The sequence below is a fragment of the Tympanuchus pallidicinctus genome, unplaced genomic scaffold, assembly GCF_026119805.1.
Source record: "Tympanuchus pallidicinctus isolate F22 unplaced genomic scaffold, pur_lepc_1.0 scaffold4, whole genome shotgun sequence".
Classification (NCBI taxonomy): domain Eukaryota; kingdom Metazoa; phylum Chordata; class Aves; order Galliformes; family Phasianidae; genus Tympanuchus; species Tympanuchus pallidicinctus.
In genome coordinates, this window is record NW_026294758.1 from 30,779,392 (window position 1) to 30,798,176 (window position 18,785).

Below are 18,785 nucleotides of genomic sequence, written 5' to 3' on the forward strand. Positions count from 1 at the left end.
GGTTGCCCAGGACCCCGTCCAACCTGGCCTTGAACACGTCCAAGGACGGGGCATCCACAACCTCCCTGGGCAGCCCGTTCCAGGGCCTAACCACTCTCCTTGTGAAGAACTTCCCCCTAACATCCAACCTAAATCTTCCCTCCTTCAACTTGGATCCATTTCCCCTAGTCCTGCTGTTGTCAGCCCTTTTGAAGAGTTTACTCCCCTCCTGGGTGTAGGTTCCCTTCAGGTATTGATAGGCTGCAATGAGGTCACCCCGCAGCCTTCTCTTCTCCAGGCGGAACAAGCCCAACTCCCTCAGCCTGTCCTCATAGGGGAGGTGCTCCAGCCCCCTGATCATCTTAGTCGCCCTCCTCTGGACCCTTTCCAAAATCTCAATGTCTTTCTTGTACTGAGTGCTCCACACCTGGACACAGTACTCCAGATGGGGCCTCACAAGAGCCGAGTAGAGAGGGACAATCACCTCCCTGTCCCTGCTGACCACCCCTCTCCTTATGGAGCCCAGGATCCCATTTGCCTTTCGAGCTGCCAGAGCGCACTGCTGGCTCATGTTCAGTCTCTCGTCCATCAGGACCCCCAGGTCCTTCTCTGCCGAGCTGCTCTCAAGGACCACTCCTCCCAGCCTGTACGGGTGCCTGGGGTTCTTCCGGCCCAAATGCAAAACCTTGCACTTTGCTGTGTTGAACCTCATTAGGTTCACCCGAGCCCAGCCCTCCAGCCTGTCGAGGTCCCTCTGAATGGCATCCCTTCCTTCCACCATATCAACCGCACCACTCAGCTTGGTGTCGTCAGCAAACTTGCTGAGGGTGCACTCAATTCCATCATCGATGTCATTAATAAAGATGTTAAAGAGCACCGGTCCCAAGACAGACCCTTGGGGGACACCACTTGTTACCGGCCTCCACCTGGACATAGAGCCATTGACCACCACCCTCTGTCTGCGGCCTTTCAACCAATTGCTTATCCATCGGGTCGTCCACCCATCAAATCCACTTCCCTCCAATTTGGAGATGAGGATGTGGTGGGGGACCATGTCAAAGGCCTTGCTCAGGCCCAGGTAAATGACATCGGTCACCTTCCCTTCGTTCACCAATGCCGTCACTCCATCATAGAAGGCCACAAGATTAGTTAGGCATGACCTTCCTTTGGTGTTCCTGTGTTTCACACACAACTGCACAAAGAAAACTGAAGTTTCCTGACTTTGCTCTGTTCTCTTCCATTACTCATCAGCCCTCTTCCACTGTCACAGTGACAGAGATTTGGTTAACGTAGTTGTCAGCAGCACATCTACGTGACTAGAACTCTTGGACGCACACATGCATAAATACAGATGCACAATCCTATAGACTGATTTACCTCTCCTCAGGGAGCAGAGGTTTCACTGCTCCCTGTGTGTCAGGCTCTGATGCTTTGTGTATCATCGGTCATAAAGCACAAAGAGTCAGATAGGTGAGCTGCCTGAGCTGCTTGTGCTGATACTGTATGGCATAGCTTAGAATTAAATGGAGTGCTTGTGGGGAAAAAATAGTCTTCTCCTTTCAAACATATTGAAAGACTTCCCCAGAAGTTTTCTGGGACTGCATTTCTCTCCTTCACCATAGCAACTCGTTCAACCTCAAGCCAGAGATAAATGAATTGATTAAAAAGACAAGCGGACAAAAGGGAAGAGAGGTGAGAGGAGGAGAGGGGAGGGTAAGAGAGGGGAAACAAAATAAGTTCAGCAGGCTGAAATGACTTCACTGATAATATTCTACACACCATAATGGTACTCCAGATTTACACCACTAAAGATGTGGCCATTTGAAATGCTAATAGCTGCTAGCAGCTTTTCTTATGTAGTCTTAGTAGGATAGAAACAATCTCATAACATATGCCTGACTGTTTCTTAACCAGAGCTTAGTCTACACATTACCACCGCCCTGATTATTTCTCCTTCTGTCATTGCTCTAGGCTTTCTGCAGTCTTGTTTTTTGAGACGGCTGTGCAACTGAGAAGGAAAAAGTGCTGGAAAAGTATCCCCTGCTCTAGAAGCACTATGGCCATCTGTATTTATCCATCTCTTTTGGATTGTATCTTCCTTTATTTCTGTCATCTCCAAACACAGTCTTTATGCCAAACAATACATAAATCATGTTCTCACTGCTTTGCCTAGATACTGCAGACTGCTAAGTGGCCAGCCTGCTGTGCTCTCTGACCTCAGCATCCCTCTACTTCTGTTTGCTGATTCAGACTTTAAATCACAGTAGGAAACAGCAGCAAGCTGCGTTATGCAAAGGCTGCATGGCCATTGCATTGCGACAGGCCTTTGCATACCTCCAAGTGACCCATGTTTTTCTGAACACTTTGCTGCATAGTTTGGAGAGGATCTGTTACCTGGTTCAGCTACTACACATACAGTTACAGAGGTGTGTATGCATTATGACCAATGGGACTGTCTTTTTCATCTGCTGTTGGATAGCACAGAGGACTTGATCATCTAGGAGTGAACACAGTACAGAAGTAACCTTAGGAAGAATATTTCAGTTTACCTGCTGTGAACACAGGCAGTTGTCAGCTCTGTTTCCTTAGCAAGCTGGAAAAGCAGGTATTCAGCAGTACAAACCTGTCACCTTCTGCCAAATCAATGTGTACTGATAGAAGACCTTCATCATCATTCAAGGCCATCTGTGGAGTGTTATCATTTGTGTTTCTTGCTTTGGATCCTTAAACCAACTTCCTTCTAACAGCCCTTCTGCACAGCCCTGATTTCTGTCTTTTAGCCTCAGCAAAACACAGAAACAATTGCAAACATTCATTCATGAGCCTTGCTTGTTGAGGCAGCTCGCCAGTATGTACAACAGCTGACTCCTGCGCACAGTTATTCCTTTCTCATGCCATTCCTTTCCTTTCATGGCATTTCTGCTAAATCTTTTGAACAAGCTGAATTACTTTGTCAAACAATTTCTTGGTCACTGTTATAAAAAAAAAAAAAAAAAAAAGAGGAAAAAGATGAGAGAACCCAAGAGTGAGTGCTCACTCAGTTCTACCACAGACTCACAGACTTCCTCAATTAGATTGCAACTTGAGGTATCTGCACTGGTAGTTCAGCGACTCTTGACTGTAGACAACATACTACCAATTCATAAAGTACCGTTTAAGAATAGACAAAGTCATTCCTATTCTTTTATCTTAATTCTGTCCATGAAATAATTCACTTCCTGGTATGGGATAAAATTCTCAGAAATCACAGCATTGGCAGTAATATATTTAATATAATTTGATTGTCCAGGGAGAAGATCTTCAAACTGGTTAATGTACAACATTTGTTTAAATTTTTATATAAGATTCTAATGTTTTCATATGAAAAGTTGGATCTTCTTTTAGTTATATAAATTAAAAATTTGAATGACCATTTGAAATAAAAACTAAAATTTGTTTTAGAGGACTGTCATATCCTGTTTTTTTTTTTCACTTCTCTCTTCCAAAAATGTACTGAAGCATGAAGCATAAATATATTTTCTGCAAATAGCTTCTCTTCATGCTAATGAAGAATCCCAATTAAAAAAAAAAAAAAAAAAAAAGGCTAAAAAAAATTGGAAAAGTGCTGTACAAGTCCCATCTGTGCATAAAATATATTATGGGTCAGCAAAGAATAATATAATTCTGTGATTCTGAAAGGAATCATAGAATCATAGAATCACCAAGGTTGGAAAAGACCTTCAAGATCATCCAGTCCAACTGTTCACCTATTCCCAATAGCTCCTACTAAACCATATGCCTCAACACAACATCCAGCCTTTCCTTGAACACCCCCAGGCTCAGTGACTCCACCACCTCCCTGGGCAGTCCGTTCTAGTGCCTGACCACCCTTTCTGAAAAGTAATACTTCCTCATGTCCAGCCTGAATCTCCCCTGCCGTAGCTTGAAGCCATTCCCCCTGGTCCTATCACTGGTGACACGAGAGAAGAGGCCGACACCCAGCTCACTACAGCCTCCCTTCAGGAAGTTATAGAGAGCAATGAGGTCTCCCCTGAGCCTCCTCTTCTCCTGGCTGAACATTCCCAGCTCCTTCAGCCTCTCCTCATATGGCCTGTGTTCCAGACCCCTCACCAGCTTTGTTGCGCTCCTTTGAACACGTTCCAGGGCCTCAATATCTTTCTTGCAGTGAGGGGCCCAAAACTGGACACAGTACTCGAATTTACTCACCGCTTTGTGGAGACAAATATCTTAAGTATTAGCTTTCTGTTTGTATAAGCTATGAACTACAAATTAGGCATAATAAAAAAAAAAATGATGCTGAGGGGTGGAGATCTTTGATATGATCATGGTAAGGAATTCATAATGGACATTCCCATATAAATTAATTAATAATTAAATTAATATTATACTCATTTTAACCTGGTGTAGTTAGAATTTACATTGCTGAAGTGTTCACAAAGTTAAAATTGTGTTGCATTGCCTCCTACGATACTGACCTAAAACCAGGCCAGGACCAAATGACTGCACACACACACCAATATGATGAACAGCAAAATGGCCTTTATTACACGTGAACTCTAGCTTATATAACCTATGTGCTTTGTCTACGCCCCTAAGGGCACGTGCCACACATCAATCATAGAGCAGGGAGAGGGCCTATCGCGTCACATCCCATGGGGGGGTCTCGCAGTTGCTGACAACAAAATTGGACAAAATGATTTTTAAGAAAAACCTTAAAATATTGTGTTAATGAAAAGGGATTGCCCAAAGTACATAGAACATTTTGAAAGTGAAGCAAGCGGGATGATTTTTTTTTCTACTCTCTGGAAGATCTCGCAGCCTTCTTTGGAACATTTACTCAATTTTGCCAGAAGGACACTTATTTTTTCCACTGTTTTCAAAAGAAATTACTTTCTGTCCCCAGGCTTCCAATGTTGTGGAGTTAAAGATCAATTCTAAGACTTGGACTTTACTCAAAATTTGTTTCAGGCCTGTTGTGGTGGATTAATTTTGTCTAGACAACAGGTGCTCACCTCACTCCCCTTCCCCAACAAGATGAGGAGAAAATAAGATGAAAAAGCTTGTGGGCTGACCTAAGGACATGGAGTTCATGCATTAATTACCATCACAAGCAAAACAAATTTAGTTTTGGGAGAAAAGCTTAATTTACTGCTTATGAATAACTAAAAACAAAAAAAAAAAAAAAAAAAAAAAACCCACAACAAATAAACACCTATCTCCTACCCCTCTTGTTCTGAGGTTCAATTACAAATTCAGTTATTCTACCTTCTCCCTTGCCTGAGTGGCAGAGGAGAATGCACAACGGGTGTTGCGGTCAGCAGGAGAATGGAAAGATTGAAAGAACATTGCATTGGTATTCTCTTTGGTAATGGAGGTAGAAAAAATAATTTAGAACAAATAATAAGTGAAACCTAGCAGGTTGAAAGATAAATCTTTTCACAATACCTGTGTCTTTTCAGTTTTCCAAATTTCTTTGAATTAAGAAGTCATCTCAGAAATAATCAGGGCAGACTTTAAAGATAGAGAATTGTAAACTTCAAGAGTAGGTGCGAATTCTTCACTGCAGAAGGCTTTTAGTAGAGGACTTGTTTATGTCAAGCTGGCCACTGTGATATCAAGGTGGGCAAGCTGTTCTCATTGACTTCTCTAAATGTATATTTTCAATTTGGCTGATACATACATTCTTTTGCTGTTGTTGTTATGGTTTACAATGTGAATGAAATTTCATAGACAGTACTGTGTAAAAAAAGGCATATTGTAATTTATACAGGAAGCAAGTAAGGAACACGTTCTGAAAATTCTTTTAAATGCTGAAAAAACTTTTAAATGCTCACTCACCTACTGATTAAATTAATAATTCCAGAGACGGCTGTATTTGTTCGTATGTTCAGGCACAGATTCTGTTCTACCTTTTGGCCATACAAAACCAGTGGGGAGAAAAATCCTCTAAAGAGTAATGTAATCATTCATTAGTCATACATCAAACTTTTCCTAGAAATTGAAACTGATAGCTAGCTTATATGCAGCATTATATTCAGGAAAACTTAAAAACAATGTCAAGCTTCTCAGAGAACCCTGGAAAGATGAGGTATTTACACACTGGGAGAATAGCGACATTGCCAGTCATCCTCAATGACAACAAGCAGCCACGAACAATTCCCAACACTGTGGGTGGTGCACAACTGTCTTCTGGGGTGTCTTTTTTGCATGTCTCCAGGTGCCAACTCTCCAGATGTAAACACTGTGTAGGAACTTAAGGGACTTTTAATCACTCTGACATCTCTTGGTGGGACATCACAGCTGGCCATAAGCAATCCAGGAGATTCCTGGAATGCACTGATGAATCCACTGATGATAATTTTATTCTCCAAGTGACAGAAGAGCCAATGAGAGAGGTTCTATGATGGACCTTGTTTTTACCAACAGGGAAGGTCTTGTGGAGAATGTGGAGCTCAAAGGCAGTCTTGGCTGCAGTGATTATGAAATGGTGGAGTTTAAGATCCTTAAAGCAGTGAGAAGGGCACCAGGCAAGCTCACTTCTCTGGACTTTGTGAGAGCAGGCTTTGACCTTTTCAAGGATCTGCTTGGTAGAGTACTGTGGGATAAATCTGTGGAAGGAAGACACACCCAATCAAGGTGGTTAATATTCAAGGATCCCAGCAAAGAAGGCAAGAGGTCAGGAAAATACATCAAGAGACATGAATAGATGAACACAGAGCTCCTGGCCAAATTCAGAACAAAAAAAAATCTACCAGAGGGTAGAAGCAAGGACAGATATCATGGGATACAAAAACTTTGTCCAAAAAGTCCAAGAGCTACTAATCAAGTTGAGGAAATTGAAGACCAGGTTGAATTGAATTTGTCCAAGGGCATCAAGGGCAACAGGAAGGGCTTCTGTAAGTATCTCAGTAATAAAAGGAGGAATCGGGGAAATGTGGGCCCTTTCCTGAAGGAAACAGTAGACCTGGTTACCTGGGACAATGAAATGGTCAAAGTACTGAATGCTTTCTTTGCCTAAGTTTTTAACAGCAGAACTGGTCTTCAGGAATCCCAGGTCCCAAAGCCCAGGCTGAATGGTGGAAGAGGACTAGGTCAGGGAATACTTAAAACTGAAAATTTACAAGTCTATGGACCTTTATGGGATGTATTCATGAGTCCTGACGGAACTAGTTGGTGTGATTTCAAGGCTACTTTTTATTATCTTTACTCGATGGCAAGTGAGAGAGTTGCTCAAAGACTGGAGGAAAGCAAATACCACTCCTATCTTTAAAAAGAACAAGAAAAGAACAAGGGAATACACCTTGATGCTTGGGAAGGTGATGGAATAGCTAATCCTGGAAATCATTTCCAAGTACTTGAAAGAGAAGAAAATAATTGAAAGTTGCCAGCATAAATTCACCAAGGGGAAGTCATTCCTGACCAGTCTGAAAACCTTTTGTAATGAAATGGATAGATGAGCCTGACATATGAGGGAAAAGCAGTGATTATTGTCTTCCTGGACTTAATTAACTCTTTTGGCATTGCACCCCATAAGTTCATCATAATGAAGCTGTTGAAGTATGGGCTGGATGAGCAGACAGTGGGATGAATCAAAAAGCTGGACCCAGAGGGCAGTTGTCAGTGTATCCCAGGGATCAGTACTGGGTCAAATCCTGTTTAACTTTTTCATTAGTGATCTGGATGATAGTAAATAATTTTTTTTTTTTTTAAAGTTAAAAAAAATGCAGAACAAAACTGAAGGGAATGACTGACTCATCAGTTGTTCATGCTGTCACACCTAGAGACCTTGACAGATAGAGAGGTCAGCTGGCAAACACAAATACAGCCTCTGATACTAAATTTTGTGGAACTAGACTTTTAGAAAAATGTGAAATTATTCTCATCCTTCACATGTTTTAGAGGTAATGCAATTTTTTTTCCCATCTTCAGAAAAGCCAAAGAATGAAAAAGGCCCATTATATTTTTTGGTTGTATACGTATTTTTTTAAGTTCTTTATTAACTTAACACAAAACTTTTAATGTGAAGAAACTACAATGCTTGTGTTCATTATTTTGTTCCTGTTACTTTAAGACTCTCCTTTCAACTTCATCTGAAGCAGTTTCATTTCTAAAGAATGCCACTTTTCCGTGCTGCAAAAAATTACAGCATTGTGTTTTGATTATAGAGCATTTAATTTTAACACTGAGTAATCAGAGCTGACCCCTTATCAGAAAGAAATGCTTTTGATGAAATTACATCTTTCTCCAAGGAAGAATATTTTTTTCCAAAACATAAATTACATTCGGGTATTAAATAGGTACTGGGAGTTTATAACTGCTTTTCTTCATGTTACAGCATCATGACTGGCAGCAAACAAGAAAAACACATTTTTGCACTTTCAGCTTTTGCCAGTAAGTTGGTACAGTGGAATCTGGTTTTCTCTACTGGTCTTTCAAAGTGAAGATTTCTCTCCCAGGCCGCTATTGCTCTGCACTGCAGCTGCCCATAAAACTGGCCATACATTATAAAAATTTAAGGTCAGTCTAGCACCATGAAATTCAGAAAGAACAATCAGTAAAAACTCCGTAAGGAAAGACAGAAAAACAGGCTGACAAGTATAGTCCTAATTCTTTCATATAATTTAGGTTTCCCTTAGTCAGAGGACACAGTTGCACTTGAGTGATTGCTTTTGTTCCATAGATTCTGATCCCTGGATGTTTATTCAATAAGTTCACAAGCTACAGAATCCACCAGCCATGAAATGATACTTGAAGTGAGAAGGAGTTGCAGATGACTGGTGGATTACTGTGATCTGTGTGGTCTTTATACTGCTTTTCTCCTCTGTCTGGCAAAGGAAAGTCCTGTGTGCAGACAAAAGATGCTGGGGAACACCTGAAGACATTAGGTGTAACCTGGGAGAAACACTTGCTACGTGTGTCATTTCCGCTGCAGTGCTGGCTGTGTTGGATCTTCTTTTCCAGCACTGAGCTCTGTGGCTGCGAGCCAATCAGACGTTTCCTTAGCCTCAGATCACACCATTTGTCTTGAACGTCTCTTCCATGAAGTCTGATTTGACTGGCATTTGACTAGGTATAAAAATCGTAAGATGTCATTAATGAACATTTTGCCTTGGAAGAACTGATTTAGAGTATCACTTGATATTTTTTAAGTTACTGGCTTCAGTTTTACAGAATGTTATCCTAAATATGAATGATGATGGAGAAAAGAACCAAAAATATTGCCTTTGTTCAGAAATGTTTAGAAGTTTCTTGTCAAAACGCAAAGCATCTGAAGTCAGAAAGTCGTGACAGCAGCAAGGATTTTTCTGTGCTTCACTTGTGAATATTTGGGCCCTTCTTTATGGGAGAAATGAAAAGAGCAAATTGTGAAAAAGACATTTACTTCATGTCTGCTCAGCTGTTCTGTACTATTGATAATGAGAAAATACTGGATACTTTGTACCAACACAATTCTTTGATCCTTTTGAAATCATACCTAATTTTCTTTTCAGAGAGGCCTGTGCCTGCCAAATGTTTTGCTCACATTTGCAGGATTTTAAATTGGTTAGTCAATTTATACTTCTTATATGCTGAGAGCAATCTTAATTCCTCTATTAAAATTTAAGCAGAAGTAAGGGAGTGGCTCTAACACAGCAAGAATCTTGAAGCTGACAGCTGCTTCAGCAAACCTGAGTGCCCTTCCCTTCCTCATGGAGGTCAAATGCTTCTGCTGTAGCTGAAGTAATTTCAGTAATGATGAAGGCAGCTTGAATATATCTTTGTTGCTGTAGATTTACATATGACAGTTAGAACTGATTTTGGTTTTGTCATCTATCACTATTATCTCAAAAATTTCAATGCAAGGACTTCTGCATATACCACTAAAAACCGAGAATTGCTGAAATGTATGAGGGCTGAAGAGTGATAAGAGCTAGAGATACAGGAATTATTTTCCTTGGACATGCCTCCAAACTAGAAGATGGAAAGAAAACCTGAGTCACTGTGGGAGTAGAAATACTACAGCACTGCTCTCCCCAGCCTCATTCACTCAGGCATATTCTTACTCCCCTATTAAATTTAAAAATTTGAATACAAAGTCATGAAATGGAATTCCGGTTATTCACATAAAATCTTACTTCCATGCCTTTACTTCTCATTTAGAGCAGTGAATTTCAGGAATCCATTATGCTTGCAGGCATAGGAATGTTTCTCTCCAGACAGGATGTGTCAGCTTTATTTTAATTCATGTAGAGTTTGGTATGCCAATCAGTGTCTTAAGAAGGTTTATTTTTACTGAGAGGTCTTACCTCATCTCAATCTGTCTAGAATTGTCATTTTTATTTCAGTCTGCCTGTCTGTCTTAACCACTTTGCTCTACATTGTTGATAATTAGCTTTTCCTGAGAATGAGGTCTTGCCTCATCCGTATTATTTTATTATAAAATGTTGCAGATGGAATTTCAAAATTATTTCAGATGATCATAGAATCACAGAACGGCTTGGGTGGAAAAGGACAACAGTGATCATCTAGTTTCAATGCCCTTGCTATTTGCAGGGTCATCAACCACCAGACCAGGCTGCCCAGAGCTTGGCCTTGAATGCCTCCAGGGATGGGGCATCCACAACCTCCTCAGGCAACCTGTTCCAGTGTGTCACCACCCTCTGTGTGAAAAACTTCCTCCTAATACCTAAACGTCTGCTTAGTTAAAACCCATTCCCCCTTGTACGAGCACTATTCACCCTCAAAAACAGTCGTTCCCTCTCCTGTTCAAAAGCTCTCTTCAGGTTCTGGATGACAGCCTTCAGCATCAGATTTAATAGATAAGAGAAAGGATAGGATTAAGAATAGTAGAATACCATTCAGAAACTGACTTAACACAGCTGGTATTGTCTTTGCCAGGCCCACGGTTCCATGGTCCCAAATTCTCTCCTGTATTTGTTTCTGAATGATCTCAGCATCTGACCATCTTGTCTTGAGAGTACTGTCTGTCCACTGGGCTGTATTTAAGGGACAGCTTTAGAGATGGTAATTTGGGTGTCTTCGAAAAAAGAAAAGCGGAACATTTGCAATGGTGTGAATATTACAGAATATGAGGCACCACACACAACAGATCTCTTGATCAGCCAGCCTGTTGAAAGGGTGACTGACAATGTGTTATCTTTTCCCTACAGTATGGGATAAAGAAGAAGGAGGAAAAAGAAGCAGAGGCCCAGGCTGCACTGGAAGCTAATGCTGAAGGAAGCCTGACTCGTCCAAAGAAGGCTATTCCTCCTGGCTGTGGGGAGGAGGAGGAGGAGGAAGAAGAGAGCATTCTAGACACAGTCATCAAATACCTACCAGGTCCCCTGCAGGACATGTTCAAGAAGTAATAACTGCAGACTGCTAGATGGGCATAAACAGTACTGCAAAGGATTTCTCTTTTGCCCAATGGGGATTTACAATCTTGCCATCCATCACGCACCTCTGCCCTCTAATGCTCACTAGGAGTCCTTTTGCTTCCCATTCTCCACTGTCTCTTCCCTTTGCCTCTACCCCAAGACTCATCAGTCCTTTTTTTTGTACATAGTCACATCCAGTAGATGCCTCTGAATGGATGTACAGATTAAAAAGCTGCAGACTACACAACTTTTATTATAAGCCATAGTATTATGTATGTTAAATAAGGCAACTGTACATTAAGCATAGAAAAGGAACAACCTCACATGTATTTTGACCCAAAGCAAGAAGTGCTCACTCAGTGTGAACAGTATCCTTTTTAGTTTTATTTAATTATTATTACTGATAATAATTATTAATTATTTTTATTAACGTTCTTGTTGATTGGGTCACACTAGCCATTTGTTGTTGAGTACATCTACCCTTGGAAGGAATATCTCAGTTCTCCCATGGAAGCAGAGCTTTTCAGTTTTAATTCCATCACTGGCATAAATAAAAAATCATTTGGAAGCTAAATCATGCATGACTTACACAGCTGACATCACTCAGAATGATAGAAGAAGTGAGTCATCTGCCCTCAGATGCTGATAGAAGTTAAATGCCTCAGAATCTAAGCAAGAGTCATGTCACTTTGGTAATTAGCCATACACTTAACTTGGAAGAGCAGATTTGGTCTGACAGGTGCCATATAGAGAGCCAGAACTACAGTAGGGTGTGTGGTACTATTAGAGGACCTTTCCACTCCTAGGAAGTCAGAGACCAAGAATGTTGGCCTCTGATTAACTACACTTCCTCTTTCTGCCCAGTGCCATATTTGACAATCTCGTTCCCAGCAGTGCTTGCAGGAAAGGCATTTGATCTCCAGTAAATTGTCATTACTGTATTCTACCCATCCTTCAATGCAGTTGTGGGAGAAAGTGAAAGTTAGACAAGACACTGGAGAGCCAGAAATTCTAAGTTTCCTACATTTCCTGCTAAGTTGCTCTGCTGCCTTGGAGAGATAATTCATTTTTCTGATTCAGCTCCTTCAGCTGTTCACAGAATCACAGAATCACAGAATTGTAGGGGTTGAAAGGAACCTCCAGAGATCATCGAGTCCAACCCCCCTGCCAAAGCAGGTTCCCTATAGCAGGTCGCACAGGTAGGCATCCAGGCAGGTCTTGAACATCTCCAGAGAAGGAGACTCCACAACCCCCCTGGGCAGCCTGTTCCAGTGCTCCGTCACCTCACTGTAAAGAAGTCCTTGCGCACATTTATGCGGAACTTCCTATGCTGCAGTTTCCAGCCGTTTCCCCTTGTCCTGTCTCCACTCACCACTGAAAACAGTCTGGCCTCGCCATTCTGCCCCCCACACCTTAGATATTTATAGACCTGGATCAGGTCCCCTCTCAGTCTCCTTTTCTCAAGGCTGAACAGACCCAGATCACTCAGCCTTTCCTCATAGGAGAGAGGCTGTTAAACTGAGCTTTCAGTCTACACCTACTGTAAAAGGATGTAGTAAGGATGGATTGCACAGTTCTTTTCCAGTGCTTTGCAGGAGCTAATTAATATTATAGTAGTGTGTATAAAAGTATGAGAAAGTCGCCCTCTTAACATTGTCTTTAATACCTTAGCCAGACATAGCTACAGATGTTTTCCAGTACGGCACAGTAAGCATTGAGTAACTAAATAGGAAAAGCCAAATTCTTCTGGAGATGTTGATTTGCTAGTACAACACACACTCAATAGATTTATTTTGAACACGATCCCTTGCTAAGTTTTCTGGACTGTCATCTGAAAAGGTGATCATAGTATTTTTGTATTTGGCTACATAACTGTAATAGCTGCTGTAAGAGCATCACACCATCTCAGTCTCACAATCTTATAGGATAATCACAGAACCATAGAATCAAAGAATATCTTGTGTTGGAAGGAACTATCGAGTCCAACTCCACTGCTATCCCAGGTTTTTCTTACACTTAAACAGGTCCACCTAATTCAATGATATGCTATTTCTTTTTAGAAAAGGTAGTTTCCTTTCCTTGAAGGGTGAATCTTGGCCTCCCCATTAGTTTTTCAAAATTATAACATTATGACACTGTATTAAAGTGGTAGGAATCTACTGACTAAAAAAGGCGGAGAACTTGTAGTTCACCAGCATGCATCATGTACAGTGGAAAAGTACCATCTCCATGTCTTCATGGTTTGCCTCACAGAAGTAGAACTGTTTACAACAACAGAAAGGAAAGCAATATCTCAGATCGTTTTCCTTTCTGTTGTTGTAAACAGTACTACTTTTGTAGTAGTAATTAAGCATTTTACCCTAATGGAAATTACTTGATTCACTTGTTCAGAATAACTGACCTTACGCAAATATTCCTGTACTTTTCTGGATACAGAATTTAAAGAGATATTTGTCATCCTTTCAAGTAAGTATAAGCATCATAGTTAAGGCAGTGAGCCTTAACTATGTAAACTAGTGTGAATTATGTGTTTTTAACAGCATCTTGTACAGCAGGAAAAAAAATACCATGAAAGAAAATAAATATATTCATTTGGTCCTATTCTTATTTGGGTATATCAGCAGTCCTTGCTGCTTCCCAACTAACTTCAGTGGCAAGCTTCTATCAAATCTAGGGTGGAAGCTAAGGATGTTTAACTGATCTACAAGTCAAAACAGGCTGATAAAAAAGCAACTTGTTCTGGGTTGGATCTACAAACAAGACATGCAAATTGCTGAGAGTTTGTGAGTGAAATGAGTGTGTCCCACTAAGACTTCAAAGACCCAGAACACTCTTTAACTCTGGATCAGTACTTGGGTAGTGCTGAGCAACATACCATTTTCTAGGGAGAGTGTCCTACTCACTCCATGCAAATTCAGCAACTATTAAAGTAGCAAAGCCTGTTTAAGTAAATTAAATAAAGCTTATTTAAGTAGATCTCAAACAACTCAAAACTCTCCTGCCACAAAGGCAGCAGGTTTTTTTTGATGCTCTGAGAGAGAATTAGATCCAGCACCCCTGAAAGCTAGAGAGCCTGGATCTTTGCTCCAGCCATTCATTGGTAGTGAAATCTGTTGACACATTAATGTCACATCTTCTGAAACACTCTGACTGATGTGAGTGGTTGGTCTATGTTCCCCAATGCATAAGTCAAACCAGCACAAAAGTTCCCCTGCTAAAAGACATATATTCATTCATTTATAATCTCCCCTGGTCTTGTCCTGGAGGAGTGTACAAACAAATAAACAACAGGATGAACTCATACTGCTTTGCTTTGGATTTCCCTAAGGTTTGTTTGTTGACCTATCCCTAGCCCCCCATCAAGAACTCATTTCTTCATCCAGTCAAATATTGCCCGTGGGGCAGAAGCAAGGTTTGCTACATGCTATCCCTTACGTTGGACGATACTGCCAATTGTTTGTTGGTGTTCATTCTTCCCGGCACCTTGACGAGTGCACTTGTGTGTGGAAGAGGAAGCAACAGAGGGTCAGGAGAGAGAACAGAGGGATATTTGATGTATTTTTTTCTAATTGTGCCTCAACAGCTGTGCCGTTGACTGGTCTAAGTCAGAATCTTGTGTAGCCTATGCTCTAATGTCATAAGCAGGTAGCATTGTTCCCACGCTCAAAGTATTAAAAAAAAGGTATTTCTTTTTGTGAGCTGAGCCCATGAATGGTGTGTACATCTAGATCCAAACTCTGAAAAATGCTGTGGGAACACTGTGTGGAGTTTGTTACAAGCCAGGCTCACAAAGCAGGAGCAAAAGGGGAAGTGGTTTATTGAATAATATTTGCTGAGCATTTTTCATTGTGAGAGCTTTCCAGCCCAGCCATGTCATCACTTCTGTACTTCAGCTCTTCCAGCCCACAGTAGACCTACTTCATGGACAGTAGAGTTCAGCTAGTTGTGAGCTGCCAGATATGAATTTTCATTTTAATTTTCAATTTCTTTCAATAAAGAAACATGACAGAAGACCTATTACAGGCACTGGGCAGATTTTTCTTGGTTTTGTCTCAGATAAACTTTGGCACCTTGTATGAGTTCTGGGCCTCTCCCCAAGGCATTCCTTTGTCTCCAAAGTGCCTAAGCCACTCTGAACAGACTCAAAAGCAGGCACTCCCCCCTCCCTTGTGCCCGTTCTTTCTCCTTCCCCCTCCCACCCTGCACTACAAACATGGTGCACAAGACCTTTGGCTGATGTATAGGTGTGAGAAGCATTGTCAGACACTATCCCCCTCAGGACACAAGCAGGCATTGAAGCACTTGAACAAGACCAAAGATAAGTATGGTTCATTCTTTGGATTCTGAATTTCTCTTTGTCATTCCATGCCATTGTTTCATTTGTGTTGCTGGTCTGTTCAATCTCAGGTAAATGAGGTCTTTTTTTCTTTTTTTTCTTTTCTTTCTGCCCCTCCTCCCCCCCCCCCCCCTCCTCCCCCCTCCGCCCTGTTCTTTTTTTTTGGGGGGGGGGGGGTTGGATTTTTTTTTTTTTTTTTTTTTTTGGTTGTTTGTTTCAGGTGGCAGGTGTTGATTAGTTTTAATTTACACAGAAATGTTGGTGGCTAGAAACTGCAGCCATTTTCCTTTGCAGTTCCAAGACCCTTCTGGTTACCAACAAATTCAAGGGGCCTCCATCTTTTGGAGGGCAAATGAGTTTGCCACTGACCTTTGCGAACTCATACCTATCTTTAGAGAAAGCCATATGAAATCAGACTGCAATATTAATTATGAATGATACTCGTGTTTAAAATAAATAAAATGAGATACAAGATCATGTGCTAGATCACTCTGGAGTTCCTCAGTCTATGTTTCTAGTACCATATGTTGGCTTATGTCCTTCCTAGCCCCTTTCCTTCATCAAAAAACACCACACCAATGCTGCTTAGTACATCCTTTTGCCAAGCTTACTGTGCTAGAATAAGCGTTGTTAGAAAGCAGCTGTTGTGACCTCAAAGTAATGTCTAATGTATCTGAAACCTGTCTGTATTCAATCTGAATATGTTATCAAGATACTGTTTCTTCATGTGCTGAGTTAGTAAAATGTTTCAATACTGACATTAAAATATTGCTTGTTTTCTCTCTCTGTTCTCCACTGTTGCCCACACACATGCACAGAGCAGAAGTCAATCTAACAATGCATTTTCTAGTAGAAATACTTCTTTAAGATGCATGCAGTACTCTCCAAAAAGCAGCCAGAAGATTATTTGAAGTATAAACCTTGTGAATGTAAATTTTGTTATTTGCCTGCTACTTCTTCCTGCATGATGTAGATAAATGATATGATGTTCTTTTAAAATGGAATCACAGACAATAAAAAAAAAAAAATAAAAAAAAAATTCATACATTTTGCAATGCTTTCCTATGAAATTCCTACACAAGGAAATGAAAGTAATGCTGTTTGAGGTTATGGATAGAATGGAAACATATCTGAGGAGAAACATGGACATTCTGTGATTATTTTAATACTGATAAGAGCTGGCATCTACAGATGATTACCATAAATTTTAAATAAGTTTTGCTATTAGGAATTAGTTTCCTTTAGGAGGAACAGAACAGAAAACCATTCCTTGAAACAAACTACAGGAATGTAACAATGTGCAAACATATTTGAATCTTAAAAGCGTAAAAAGCTGATTTGCAATGGTATCAAATTTTTCACTAGATCCAGAACATGCGATACGCATAAAATTCATGGAGTGACAAGCTGAACACAGATAGTCCTCATTTTACTTCTTCAGGGATGAGTCAGAAGTTGAAATGTTGATCATAAAAGCATTGCATCATTGTGGAAAAAGAAAGTAAAATAAACATCTCATGTAAGAAATGTTGATACTCTTTCCCCTGGGAAAACTCTCCTTTGAGAACAATGTACATATGATAATTTTTATCTTATTTTTATTTTTTGTTTATTTTATTTTTTTTATCAGGAAAAGCAGCCACAGGGGTCTTTTATAGAGCATAAACCTATATTATTTACATCCCATAATACCTACCCAGACTTTGAGCCCAGCATTGCTATAATGAGGACACACTAATGTCACTGCCACCTATGTGCTCAGGAACAGGCTTTTCATTTGCTCTATGCACAATTCATGATGTATGCTTGATGAAAATAGCAAGGGAAAAAGGTACCTTCCAATGATTCCCCTATGAACTCAACAGAGTCAGAATAACCATATCACACTAGTGTGTTATGGGAAAGGATTTGGATGCCAGAGAAGAAAAGCAGGTGATTCTAACAGGCTTCATTCTGGAATAGCAGTGAATTATTTCTGGAGCTTCTTCTTTACTATTAAGAATACAAAAAAATCATTCTACTTTTTCCTGCTTTAAAAGTTTACTTTGTCAGGAGAAACTTTCTTGAGCGGAACAAGACAAAGAAATCAGGATGCGCATCATGACTTCTTATAGTGAAAAAAACCACTCCAGTTATGAAGTCATTCATGATCCCTGCTTTAGGTATCATTGCATTTTAGGATGCAATGATCAGCCCTCTTATAAGCTCCCAGCACTTACAACGACGGAGACACAGACCACATACTTGGGGAAGATACCCAACTACTAAACGAAAAGCTGAGTGCAGTAATCCCCACCACAGGCTATCTTAAGTCTATTGTATGGCTTCATTTCATGAAGTACCACAGACAATCTAGGTCTCACAATGCCCTCTTTGAAACTGGGACTTGAATATCGGTGTGTTTTATGTACTGACATCACAGGATGTTTGTGACTATTACCATAAGTTAAAGCAAGCCAGTCAAAAATTCTCAACCAAGATTTTTAATACTCTCCCTCTGAACACTTCCTCCTCTCTTTGGGTGAAAAAGGCTACAATTGCATTGAGACAGTCCTTGTTCAAGATAGCTATGCTGCACACTCAGTCTTCAGTGATTTTTCAGATGGTTTGAGATAGGTGGTGAAACAATAACTAAGACATACAAATGTCTGGAGCATGCAACGTCAAATATCTATGCTTTCTTGAGCCTTCATTATTCAAAGGGGAACAGAATTCTGTTTGGTCTGTGGGATTGCAATTATTTTTCCAGATTTTTTTCCTTCAAAACAATAGTTTTTTGTGAGAGGGTTAGGTATAATGACAAAGTATATTTGGCCAAATATACTGTATATTTGGCAAGCCCAGGCATCAGCTGCAGAAACTAAGTGTGTTTTCAGTCAGAAAATAGATTATTTTAAACTTTTGTGTAAAATGTTTCAGATGGACTGGGAGTGATTTAGAGCACAGTGTGCAATAACCGCATGATCAAAAATGTATTTCAGTTTATTTCATTTTTATTCAAAAATTATTTCTAAATTCACATGAAATGGATCAAAATCTTTCAACCTTTTCAACAAGTGATTCCAGAATAAGTGAAAACAAAGTAAAGGTCAGGTTGCATTGGAAGGAATACT

The 18,785-nt window shown here is 40.3% G+C and overlaps 1 protein-coding gene across 2 annotated transcripts in view; it reads left to right on the forward strand.

Moving 5' to 3' along the window:
- CPLX1 (complexin 1) overlaps positions 1 to 12,424 on the forward strand; it is a 104,834-nt gene extending 92,410 nt beyond the window's left edge. For both annotated transcript variants that reach the window (XM_052701251.1, XM_052701252.1), the window contains exon 4: positions 11,130 to 12,424. In XM_052701251.1, coding sequence (XP_052557211.1) covers positions 11,130 to 11,327 — 198 coding nt within the window. In that variant the 3' untranslated portion in view covers positions 11,328 to 12,424. The remainder of the gene's footprint in view (positions 1 to 11,129) is intronic.
- The last annotated feature ends 6,361 nt before the right edge of the window (positions 12,425 to 18,785 follow it).